The 12,336-nt window shown below is 38.7% G+C and overlaps 2 protein-coding genes across 12 annotated transcripts in view; one reads left to right on the forward strand and one right to left on the reverse strand.

Moving 5' to 3' along the window:
• The window catches only part of mfsd8 (major facilitator superfamily domain containing 8), a 63,346-nt gene that overhangs the window by 18,980 nt on the left and 32,030 nt on the right, over window positions 1–12,336 (reverse strand). For 7 of the 11 annotated variants that reach the window (XM_015344850.2, XM_015344846.2, XM_015344852.2 and 4 more), the window contains 2 exons: window positions 7,851–7,944; window positions 5,291–5,470 (listed from right to left, as the gene is read on the reverse strand). In XM_015344850.2, coding sequence (XP_015200336.1) covers window positions 5,291–5,470; window positions 7,851–7,870 — 200 coding nt within the window. In that variant the 5' untranslated portion in view covers window positions 7,871–7,944. Of the gene's footprint in view, window positions 1–962; window positions 1,283–5,290; window positions 5,471–5,968; window positions 6,090–7,850; window positions 7,945–10,285; window positions 10,337–12,336 lie in introns of those variants that run through there. The other 4 variants (XM_069189782.1, XM_015344854.2, XM_015344853.2 and 1 more) reach the window with 3 other exon arrangements.
• abhd18 (abhydrolase domain containing 18) overlaps window positions 1,385–12,336 on the forward strand; it is a 37,423-nt gene continuing 26,471 nt past the window's right edge. The window contains exons 1-3 of the mRNA XM_015344855.2: window positions 1,385–1,587; window positions 7,549–7,657; window positions 8,679–8,763. Coding sequence (XP_015200341.1) covers window positions 1,542–1,587; window positions 7,549–7,657; window positions 8,679–8,763 — 240 coding nt within the window. The 5' untranslated portion in view covers window positions 1,385–1,541. The remainder of the gene's footprint in view (window positions 1,588–7,548; window positions 7,658–8,678; window positions 8,764–12,336) is intronic.

Consider the following 12,336-nt stretch of genomic DNA (forward strand, 5'->3'; position numbering starts at 1 on the left):
GAGTTTTACAAATATTTGGCTAAATTCCCAATTAATTGGTTTTGAAATGTCTTATACGTGTATCTAAGGTATTTTCAGGTTTATAACTAAAATGGTGCAATTAAATAGCATTTAATTGTCTTTCCTCTTCATATTAATTTCAGTTTAATTTGAGGATTGCTACCTGCCACATTTCTGATGCCTATAAAGCACAAATCAAATGGACCAAACCACAAGATGTACTGTATTGCAAACAGCTGTTTATAAATAAAAAGAAACATAACACAGCAGTTCAAGTAGGTAACTGCATCAGCAGGCGTAGGCTGCAAAGGAAAAAGTCAAGCCGAAATGTGTTCCTTTTCGGCATGGACTAAACCTTGACTTGTTCCTTTGAAGCATAACACAGTCATTGTTACATCAAAAGACAGTCCTAGGCTTCCGGCATTCCTTCACCTTACAGCATAATAAACAGCTACCGTAAGTCACCCAAGTGGGGGCTGCATGTCAGTGCTGGCTGAAGTGGGTTCCCTCCTATATATAAAAAACTCTGGGATCCTTTAGGATGAAAGGCACTATATCAATTAATACTCACAGAGCTTTTTTTACACAAAGCTTTCCTTGTTTGTAAGCTTGATTAAACCATAAAGGAGCCAATTAATTATGTAATCAAAACTATTCTACTACGTTTTAATCGTAAAGCAATCACCTTCAAAACTTACACATGGATGTTTTCCTGCCTTATCAGAAAACGACTCTTGTACACCTTTTAGATCAGTACAAAAGGGTGGGTATTTCTGACTAAATATAAAAGCTACAGTTGTGCAGGATCAGATTAGCTCATGCCCATTGTCTACCTCGACAGAATCAAGAAATGGGAGAAACTACTTAAAAAAGGAAACCCGCAGAGCTATTAATGTATTAAAGTATTAAAGCTTGGGAGATTTTCCCGAGTTAAGCAATTGTTTTTCTTGCACTTTACCTACCTGTCACTTTCATCCCTTAACAAAGGGGTGTTCTCATCAGGTTCCAGGCGTGACATTGCAACTGATATGAACTGTTTTGCGGATCTACAGAATTGTATATGCGTTAGTTCAGATCTCTCTTCCTCACACACAGCGCGCCAGATTCACTCCCAAAATCGTGCACCGACTTAGCCGGATATTTATACTCATATTTAAGGGGGAGGGGGTTCTGTCAGTAGCCCCGGTAAAATGATAGGTCCCGTTTCTATCAGTTGTCTTAAAAGTCCAAAGGTAGTTGCCTAACAGATTAGACCTTGCTGCCCACACCACCAAACCGCGAGCAAGCAGCAGCCTGAACAAACCGTGTGTCTGACGCGCTTCCTGAACTTTGTCTCCATCACTCATTGGTTCCTCGGCTTGTGCTGCCGGGGTCACACTCTATCGAGGAACAACTCGGCCGGAGTTCTAGCATTCTTTACCTGTACTGTGTAGTCCCCGAAAATATATATTTTTTATTATTATGTCTAAAATGCAAGCTTCCTGTTTTACATTCGGGAACACGTCTGCACTGTAGAATATCACTCAAAGCCAAGGAGATGGATGCACTTTGATACAGTCCGAAATTTGGAAACCCGTGTTGCACTGGGTGAGTAAAGGTGACCTGTCATTGACATGCAAGGCGAATCGGTGTTTCGAGAATTGCCGAACGAAGAAGGAAACACGAAGGTAATGTCTTCCCATGCCGAAGCTAAATGAGGTGCTAGTTTACACTGTAGTAGCAGGACGTGGTTTTTACGCCGCAACCTACCCCTTTTGCAAATGCTTATCGGAACACTTATTCAATATCCTGTGGCTAGTGCTAAATTAAACAAGGCTTTTAGTAGCTCCGAATAATTTGCATACGGGGAGATCTTAATTACAATGCCAGTTAACATGTGTGGTTATTTTAAATATAATAAACTGCAGCGCCATGCAAAAGTTCCGCAAGTTTTTTGTTCACAATGAGGATCGTGACTGATGTGTGGGCTTTTTGTAGCTTTCAAGCTTTTTTTTAGGTGGAGACGAATTATCTACTTCTTTACAAAAGTAGAAGTGAATAAGATTTCCGAGCTTGCTCTGGTCGTGTTAACAGATGCAACATTCTTTTCTTTTTGCGAATAGTGCTTTTACTTTCGATCTGAAGTGTTTTATTCACATAGCCGAACTATGAAATAAATCATACTACAAGTTCATACATGATTTCCAAATGTATTTTATGTTCACGTTTTTTACCCTAATCATTTATAAATACATATGTAGGTTGTGTTTCCTGTGTATGTACAGTAGCTGGTAAACTAATGCACATGCATATTCTGTGCTGCCAAAATAATAATTTCTTCCATTTCTGTAACATTTAATTCATGAGGATCCCAAAGTGCTTTATAATAGTAAGGTAAGGTGTAAGTAAGGTACTGGGTGAAGGGCAACCACTCTGTTCTGCTATAAAGCAAATTGGGAGGGGAAGTCAAAATGTCACCAGTCCAGTTAAGTGGGGGGGTTAGGTAAGGAAGACTGAACAAGCTTAAAAGAGAATTTAGCCAGGACAGTTATCTTTAACTTAAAATAAGTAATTCCATCTGAGCCACACACACAATAGACTCATCAGGGAAGAGGTTATCATGAGCTTTAGGCAGTCAGATAGCACATGACACCCTCCCTGGACAGGACACACAGTTCAACCCCACCAGTGCTGGTCCTCACTTAACACAGCTGGGGTGGACTGGAGCAACTGGAGTAAAGTAGCTCACGCAAGGTTCGACAACAGTGTCTACAGCAGGGGACTTGATGAGCATACAGCCCACAAGTCATGTGTCCAGACTAGACTGGACTACGCTGCCCCCACAGTCTCTATTGTAGGTGAACCCAAGTCATGTATTTGTTTTAAGGGTTAGGAACACACATTTGATTGTAAATTATCAGTTAGTTTGAAAAGTAATTTGTTCAATTTAAGAAACTGATCTTTGAGAACTGAAGGGTATACTGATCTGTTCCATATGATTTCTAAATTAATTTAACAAATTACCTGTATAATTGATTACCGTTGAATTGTTCGAGGCCTTTCGAAATTTATGATTGGCAGTTTAGAAACCCTGCAGGAATGGGCTTTTCCAGGGTTGCAGTGCCCTTCTCGAGATCTTCACAGATATCCGTGGAGTAGGGAATCACTCAACTGTTCTTCATTCACTTTGCTAATGTTTTAGGTGTTTTTATATCACTTTCTCTTGGCAAATTGACACTGTGGTGTGCAGTGCTGCACAGGGAAAAGTCTCATTCTCATTTTGACATTTCCAAAAATTGTGTCTCTCCAACAGTGGCTGGAATCTATCGTACAGAACCACAACTAATAGAAAACCAGCATGGTTTTGTCACATTTGTGTCTTTGCAAATGTTGTTGGGGTTTGTAGACCACTTCCTGTTCCCTGATGGGGACACTGAAGTGCAGTCCCAGAAGTCTCAGATAGTCTCAAAATACTTACCACTGTGGGGATGTTGTCATACAGTGACAATGAAGTGGTATACGGAAGTATCTTAGAAAATACACAAATAGCTGTTTTGAGAACACCATCAGAAAAATAAAATGAAGTTAAGATACCCAGTTGCCACTGAGGACATGTCATTAGATTGCGTGGACAGCAGTAATAAGCCAGGAAACACTGTATTATATCAGACAAAGTACTGTAATACTGTTATTTTCAAATGTCCATTCGAAACAATCACATTTTTCCCTTTCTCAGGGACAGTAGCTTACCTCAGTGTGGCATCACAAGGAAAGGTACTCCATGACAAATACATATAAACATGTTTTTGCTTTTGATGCAAAAATTAAGCAGTTGAACCCATAATTCTGTCCAAATGTTCAAATACCACAGTTTTGGCAACTGTAGTAATAAGTCTTCTATAAACCCCAATCTGAAAATATATTTATACTTTGGTCATACGTTTTGTAGAATGACTTTCCTTATCATTCTAGAATCCCCCCAAAATTTGTCCTTTCAGGTTGTTCACGGAGTAGAGCATTCTCATCATATTGTAGAATGCGAGACCAGAATATCAGGAAGAGAGACAAATGACAAAAGACAAATGTCAGACCCACCCATTTATATGATGTTCTTCTAGGAAAAGCATAAATAACATCTTTGGCTTCTTTAAATTCAACTGGTATTGGTTCAAGCCCATCTACTCTTTGAAAAATAAAATTGGAACGTCAAAGCAGTAAATTACTTGACAGCAACGGACTTACTGAACTTTGAATTTTGAAGAATAGACTTGAAAACTAAGATAAAATGAGCAAAAGTGTTGATGCATTTGTATAAATTCTACAAGCTGCACCTTTAAAATCTGGTATTTAATTGTGGCAGGATTTGACATGCTCCAGTCCATCATTCTGAGATACAACTGGGTGAATAGTTATCAGAGATTTGGCCAAGAAAAAACATTTTGTGTTATGAGTTCATTGTATGCAGTTCTGTCCAAACACATATGGCTGTGCCCACAGCTTTTATGATAAGTTAGGAAAAGACCAAAGTCCTGTAGTGTAACTTTTAACAGCTATTAAAGACCAAAAAAATATAATTTATCAGGCAAGATACATTACCTTCCCGAATTAATAGTAATTGCTCCAAGTGATCCATACAGACTAACAATATTAATTAAGAATTAAACGTAAATTTAGAGGGTTGATTTACTATCAGCTGAGGGTCTCAATATTGAGAGTCTGTAACAACTTCTGCATTAATTGAAGAAGTGCAGGTATCCCTGGCAACACTGCAAGCTCATAAGCATCTGTGAGGTCAGGGGTCACTGCTGTGCAGAAACCTGAACATAACTGTGGTGGAACGTGGCCAGTTGCACACAACAGCTCTGGGAATCTTATCAGAGCTGACCATCAACATAGTCAATACCCCATCTGGCAATATCTAGATTGCTTAATATACATTATGTGCAAACATTTTTTCTGGTGGAAACAACAAGAAACTATCCCTGCTGTTTAACTGACCCTTTCTGTGCATATAAAAAAGTTAGTAAGCAATTCAGCATAAATTATGTATAAATATGTATAAATTTCACATGTTCAGGTACCTATTTCTATTTGTAATTTCCCCCATTGAGTCTTAATTACTTTTTTAGATATTGCACAATAATCTATTCAAAACATGTTACATTTTATTTGAGATGTCAGAGTTTAAACTTGGCTTTTGTGTGATAAATTAACTGCATAATAGGAGTAACATTGTCTAAAATCTTCCTTTAGATATCATATTAATTACTATGTCTAATTCTCTGCTATAAATATCTAAAAAATGCCTTACTTGTTGTTGGGGTTGAGTTTCTCCTCTTCTGGAATTTTAGTGGTTTTGCTTTTCATTTCCATTAAAGTTTCTCCCGTGGTTTTGGTACTTTGGTTGTTTTCCCAGCTCTGTCTCCTTATTGATATTTTGTATAAAAATATCACCATTTTCTGCACTCTTCGATTTTCTGTGTCCTCCTGTCTGTTTAGAACAGTTAAGCCTTTAATTTTAACTGTATTAGGATATGAAAACGTCTTCAGTCGTGCAGAGATTTGACATGTATCCAACCATTTTTAAACTGTTCATTTTCAGTGTAACACCACTCTTCCTGCAGTTAGATGTTTAGTACAAACTGATTGAGAGTAAATGTTTTGGTAAACTGCCATTTAGATACAAGTAGTTCAAGTAGGGAGCTGCGTCAGCATGCGTAGGCTGCAAAGGAACAAGTAAAGGTTTATTCCCTTGCTGAAAAGAGCAGAAAACGGAGCTTTGAAAAAGAACCCGAAGAAGGCTCCACAGCCAAAACGTTGTGTTTCCTTTCTTCTCTTTTCAGCAGGGAATAAACCTTTAACTTGTCCCATCTGGATACAACCTGTTAGGTAAATCTCACAGAGAGAAGTAGAGAGAAGATCTGCTCTCTCTCATGCCTGACTGCAACAGTCTGGGTTTAGATGAGTTTAGAAGTCGATTCTGAATGACCTGGATTCATCATTGTCTTGCACGGTTTTCTTCACAGTGCTGATCCAGACTCCCTCCTTGGCTAGTTTTTCTTTCTCCAACCCTTACGTTAGATTTTTCACTGCCTTTGTTTGGTCACATGCTGATCAGAGCAAAGAATAAGATTAATAGCTCTTGAAAAAGGAAAAAAACTCTGCCTTTCAGCATTCAAATTCTGTCTAAAAGGAGAGAGCATATTAGTCTCCCTTGAACTCCTTGCATCAGTGTCATTTTCAGGTTTTACAAAGGCATATATGACTTCAGCCTCCGCTGTGTACTAAGCCCACTATGTCTAGCATGGAGAGCATCCATTTTTAAGTCACTTTATATCACATGCTCCATATCTTTTCAGATATGTCCTGCTTTTAGGATGTAAAAGCATTACAAAGTTATGGAGTTTCTCATTAGATGGTATTGGTTTCCATTTAAAGTTGTAAAGTGCATGGAAAATGAGTTTGACAAGAGAGTGCTGATTAAATGCAAGGACTCGCAGGCTGATTACAGCCAGTGAATACTTGCACCACTGAACAGACTGCCTTGATTATCTGTACAACTGGACAAATTAGTGTTGCAGATATTACAAAAGTCATTGAGAACATTGCACACCTCTTTGAGAAAATCATCCATAAATGCGCAGTAAAACAAAGCTAGCTTGTGTTGGATCCCATGGGTGCGGAAGATCTGACATGTGCAGTGTGACAGTGTAGAAAGAAATGCATGCAGTGCATATCCTGTTCCAGCCGGTGGGTGTTATGCCTGGGCTGGGAGCAGGTCATGTCCCACCCATTGGCAGGGGTGACCAGAGGCTTCATGCACTCTTCAGGGACCTTTCACCAGCTCTGTACAAACGAGGTCGGGCCGTCTCCATATTGGACAGGCTGCCTTTCAATCAGGCAGCCAGTCCACCAGTCAAACATCTAATTCAGCATAGCAGTTCAGGCTGTTCAAGACCTCTCTTGCTGGTCTCCTTGCCTGTTTGTCTACAGTTCTCATCCTGTGAACCGCAGCCTTTTCTCACTCTTTAACCTCTCGCCTTCCTGCGCATTTTCCTTCTCGCTGTCTCACTGCCATCTCATCTCTCCGCGTTCTCCCGAAGATCCCAGAGATCTCGACATGCGCGGCATAACTCCAGCTGCAGCATAACAGCAGATCCCTCCTTCAGGAGGGATTTTGGGCCATATTTCTGATTAAACACAGTTTCCGTGATCCATTCCATTTTGAATGGGAAACCACTGACCTCTAATGAGATGTCAGTTCAACAAAGCAATTTCACATCTCCCTGCCTTACAAATCTGTGTAAAAGCTGTTCAGACGGACAGAGGAGTTTGTACAGGACCAGTGTAACCTTTTGTGTGCTGTTGACTATGTCCATTTGTGAGACATCGATACTGCAACTATGCAGAGTGTAAGCTGAGAGCGACGTTATCATGACTAAAGTTGTATAACGCAGAGTGAAGGTAATCTAAGATCTACGTGATCACATGCTGTGTTCTCAGAGTGCTGTAATCACTGTGCTTTGTGCAAGATTGATTTAACATTCTGTTCATTCTCGTTCTTTTCAGATGCCTTGCTATTGCTGATGGGTGTGAGCCGGCTGGATGTTCTTTACAGAAAGCTTCTCCTCACCAAGATGTTCATCCAGGGTTGGGGAAAGCCTGATGATTTAAAAAGGTAATATGCCATATACAATACTTCAGTTTTGTGGTCTTTTTAGAATACCTTTTGTGCTCAGTTTATTTTTGGTGTTTGAGGTTTTATGGGGTGGAGACCTACAGTGTGAAACTCTAACTTTTCTGTTCCTGTTTGAGCAGAGTCTTTGGTTGGAAGGCAGAGAGATGAAAAACCACTGTCCTATTCAACATACCTCAGAGTTCTTGTAGTCATCTTATACACTGTAGTTTACCTCACATTTTGGCAAGCATCAGCAACATGTAGTTTTAAGCCATGAAGGATAGGACCTAATACAAAAGAGAGACAGAAAAAAACATTCAAGGATAAATATATTTTTCTGTGAAGCGATTATCTAAAATGCATTTGACTCACTAAAGCAATTTACTGATTTATGATTGTGTCAGTGAATTTACTTCTGTTTATAACAAAGGCCCAGATTGATCAAAAATCAGCATTGTGGCCCTGTATCAGAAAAGCAGAAAAATGTCAGCATTCTTGATATAAGGCGTTGGGCCTGGTACTTTTTATGCAACCTGATACCCTTAAAACCAGTAAGGAAAGTCCAGTAAAAGACAAATGAGCTGCAACAGAGCTTCTCCTTCAATTTCTTATGTTTACTGAAATTTTACCGAGTTTGAGAGAGTGTCTCCAAGCAGACTCACAGGAAGGCCAAGGGTCCTCCTGAGTTCAAAACATGGATCCCACAGCAAGTGAATGAAAATGTTTGAGATACTACAGCTGAGCAGATGCCCAGAGAAGCTTGTCAAAAATTAGTTGTGAAAAACTCAACCATCCAGACCTTTACAGCTCTTAATTTTTTTTTTAAGCACAAGGGAGTGGCCTTCCACAAGACACATGAGTTGATGAGTCAACAAATGTGACATCTTTTTTTGTGATTTTCTTCTCTTTCCAGTAATATTTCTATTTTTAAAGGTGTCATTCAGATATTTTTTTATAAGTTATTCCTAAAGCGATAATCTCTTTTCAACCTGGCATTCCTTGACTTTCATGTTTATTGCAGAATATTTGAATTCCGGAAGCTTATTGGTGACAGAGAGAAGTGTAAGAATTTGGTTCCAAAGGACTATCCAGTGTTCATAGACAAGGTAAGTTTCAGAACGTGAATCCATTTTTGAAGTTGTAAAACCTTTTTTTTTTTTGTTATTGTCTCTATTTGTCAGTGGCCTTCTTTTGAATGTGCTAGCACTTGCTTATGTGTAAACTAGAGAAGACAACTGAAAAACATAGTTGAAGATTTCTCTCAGTTTACCTAAGAAAACCAAATTCAAGTTTATCTCAACAATGTAGTCAGACATGTCAACAGTAGCCAGTTGGGGATTCTGTTCTATAATGACAAAGACTGTGAAGCTTAGAGCAGATATTTTAAAGAATATATTTCAGATCTTTAGTGTAGATATTTAAGACATGATTCTGAATATATAATTCATTGAAATGTTCTCAGAACTGCTTAAAGACACTCCAGTGTCTTAAAGCTATTCATTTAAATATGTATAGAATCCACTGTAAGACAGTGATTAAAGCAACATTAATAAACATGAAAAAAATACTTGAAGGTTTAGTTTTCAGTTAAAATTTGCTGCGGATAAAAAAAAAGTAAAAAATATAAAAATAATTTTAAAGTTTTTCATCTTGCTAAAATACAGGTTTTAGGTACTTGAAGCAAATTGCTGCACTCTCAGAAATCAAGGGACATGCACCCTCTTCAGTTGGGACACATTTTCCTGGCACTTTTCCCACTATGCAGTTAGAAATGGTAGTATAGAGGCCAGTTTTGCCTCAAGCTATCCAGGCGGTGCTTAGTCACTTCGAGAAAGAGGATGTGTGGCACTTCCTGGATCTGAGCTGCTGAACCCCATATTGTGGGGCTTCTCATGCACGGGGATTTTTTGAAAAAAATGAATATAAAAACATTTACAGAAAACGAGGTTTTGTCACTGTGCTGCCCTTTAATTTAACAGTGATTGCTAAAATAATTAACTTTCTTTTATAGAACGCAGTCATCTCAGAGCACCTTTTCAATATATAAAATGCATATATTATACTAGAATATATAAAATGGCAAAGCTGTGTATGAAAACAAAACAAACAGGGGAGATAAAAAAATAACAGGTTTTCCAGCTCGATTTAAAACCTCTTAATGCAAACCTGGATGCAAGTGGCTACTGTCTAAGAAACTTGACTTAAAAGGAGCATCTCACTTCATCGTTTTACATCATCAAAACCACTAAACCTTTACAGAAAAACTTTTATCCATTGAAAACGGTTCAACTAGAGCTTCACAAAACCGTTTTCAGAACCGAAAAAAAAATAGTTCATTTAATAAACTTAGCCCGTGCATGGCATAGTCGGAAGCATCCATGGTGTAAATCGATATTTACTTCTGATTCATGCGTCATATTAAATTGTTTTTTACCAACAAAACCACAAAACCTGTTATCAATCGAAAAAGGACAACCGGAGCTTTTAAAAAGAAAACAAGACAATCAATCACAAAGTCACTTTTTAATCTGATGATGCACTTCCAAAGTGCATCGAAAAGGTAATCAATAACCCAGCAAAACAAGACCGCAAAAGCAAAAACCAGCAAAAAATACAGTACATACATACCATGTTTTTACCCTATTCTGAAGCACAATATATATCCACCAAAGGCTAACCCTAACTAACCCACCTCCAGACCTGGAGGACACTGAACGTTATTGACTTTGGAATAGATATTTGAACCAGGACCACCAGAAATAAGGCGATATGATTGGTAAAAAACACTGTCATTCATTGTATTTTCAGCCATTCAGAGCCCTTAGGGAGTGAGACTTGCTCTAGAAGCCTCAGGGTGCATTCCACCCGCCTTCTAGCTGTCAATCATTGACTCAGAAGGGGTAATCAATCAGTTTCTTATCATAGTTCAGGTGGGTAGCTGCGTCAGCATGTATAGGCTGCAAAGGAACAAGTAATAGGTTTATTCCATGCTGAAAAAAGAAGAAAGAAAACACAAAGTTTTGGCCGTGGAGCCTTCAGTTTCTTATCAGTGCTCCTTTTTTTCACACCTGAAGGCAACTCTGAGGTTTTTTTTCAGTTTTTTATAGCAATTGCAATGGTTTTTATTGTTATTGCTTTCAATATTTTTTATGATTTATTTATTATAGGTGAGAAATTTCATTCCAGGTCCGGTCTTCACAAAACATTATGTCGAATGTTTTCAAATAGATCAGTTTGTCCCAGATTATTATCCAGCTAGTAGCTAGTAGACACTTAGGACAAGGTTTACAAATCATTTCCTACCTGACAGGCCTATAATAGAAAATTCTGACCTCTGAAGACCAAAACAAAATTTCTGCCTGCTGTTTTTTTGGGGTTTTTTTTCCATATGTTTGTCTGCTGAGTGGACACATTAAAAAATAAAAGACATTTGACTGTTCACACTCAAAGCCAAGGGAGTTAGCTTCATTTAAGACCTGAACCAGGCTCCTGCTATGTTCTGCTGCAGAGATATAACAAAATGTTTAAGGTGTAGGAAATTCCAGGCGGACATGGGCTAAAAGGATCTTCAGCAGTAACTGTCAGTGTGTATGAGTCCTTGGTTTCTTTTCCAGTGAAGTGCCATAAAAGCATGACGTCAGAAAGCCCTGTTACCCTCAGAGTGTAGATGAACAGTAGGAAGACACAATTAACCAGACTCGGTGTGGAGGGGAGGGCGTGGAATAACATACAACAGATAACATAGCGACTTCACTACTGCGAGGCCACGCCATTCTGTGCCTTAAACAAAATGCAAGCATGGCGATTCTGAAGTTCAGTCTATGAACCTACAGTTTGGGGTTAGCGCAAGTGCAAAACCTAACATTGCAAGGAATTTAAGACACGAGTGATGTGACCACCTTGGCAAGATTCACACAGTGATTCCACAGTGTACACAATCGGTGAAAGAACAACAAAACACAAGAACCATTTGTCTGCTACCGAGAAAGATAACACAGGTAACAGCCTAGTCATATCTCTAAGATTGAAAACGAACAAATTTGCAATATCATGCACATGACATTCAGGATCTGTGTTCAGACTTCACCCCCAGTTCTTCCTTTTGAATATCAAAGTTTCCATCCCGCCTGCTGACACTGTTGTTACTGTATTTGGTTTACGGAAGTAATGAGAGGAACCCAATAACATCCTTAGTTCTACCACATGTATGGTGCAAAGAATTGGCATTCAAGCTTTTATATCAGAAATGCAATCGGAGAGTACTGAAAGCCCTCTCAGAAACTGGTGGACATCAATTTCAAATTCAGTATCATCTGTAATGCAGGGCATGTAACTAAAGTATTTGACCAGGAAAAAGCGTGACTTCTAAACAGTTGAGGATGTAACCTGACCAAACCAAGAAATAAAACCACTAAGAGAAAAACAGTCAGCTAGGTCAAATTTAAACCCCTCAAGAGCAGTACAAGAGAAGCCAAACAAGCTTTCTGACCACATAAACAGTAAGTCATTATTTCTGTATCAAATGCAGAGCTAAGAATCAAAAAGAATTGAGATAGTGCAGTCGAACCCGATCACACAGTGAGACTATTAGTAACATAAACAAGAGCAGCTTCAGTGCTGTATAATTGTCAAAAGCCAGACTCAAAAGGTTCACTTACAGCGAAATGACTAGTTGCTCT

The sequence above is a fragment of the Lepisosteus oculatus genome, chromosome 1 (assembly GCF_040954835.1).
Source record: "Lepisosteus oculatus isolate fLepOcu1 chromosome 1, fLepOcu1.hap2, whole genome shotgun sequence".
NCBI classification, from domain to species: domain Eukaryota; kingdom Metazoa; phylum Chordata; class Actinopteri; order Semionotiformes; family Lepisosteidae; genus Lepisosteus; species Lepisosteus oculatus.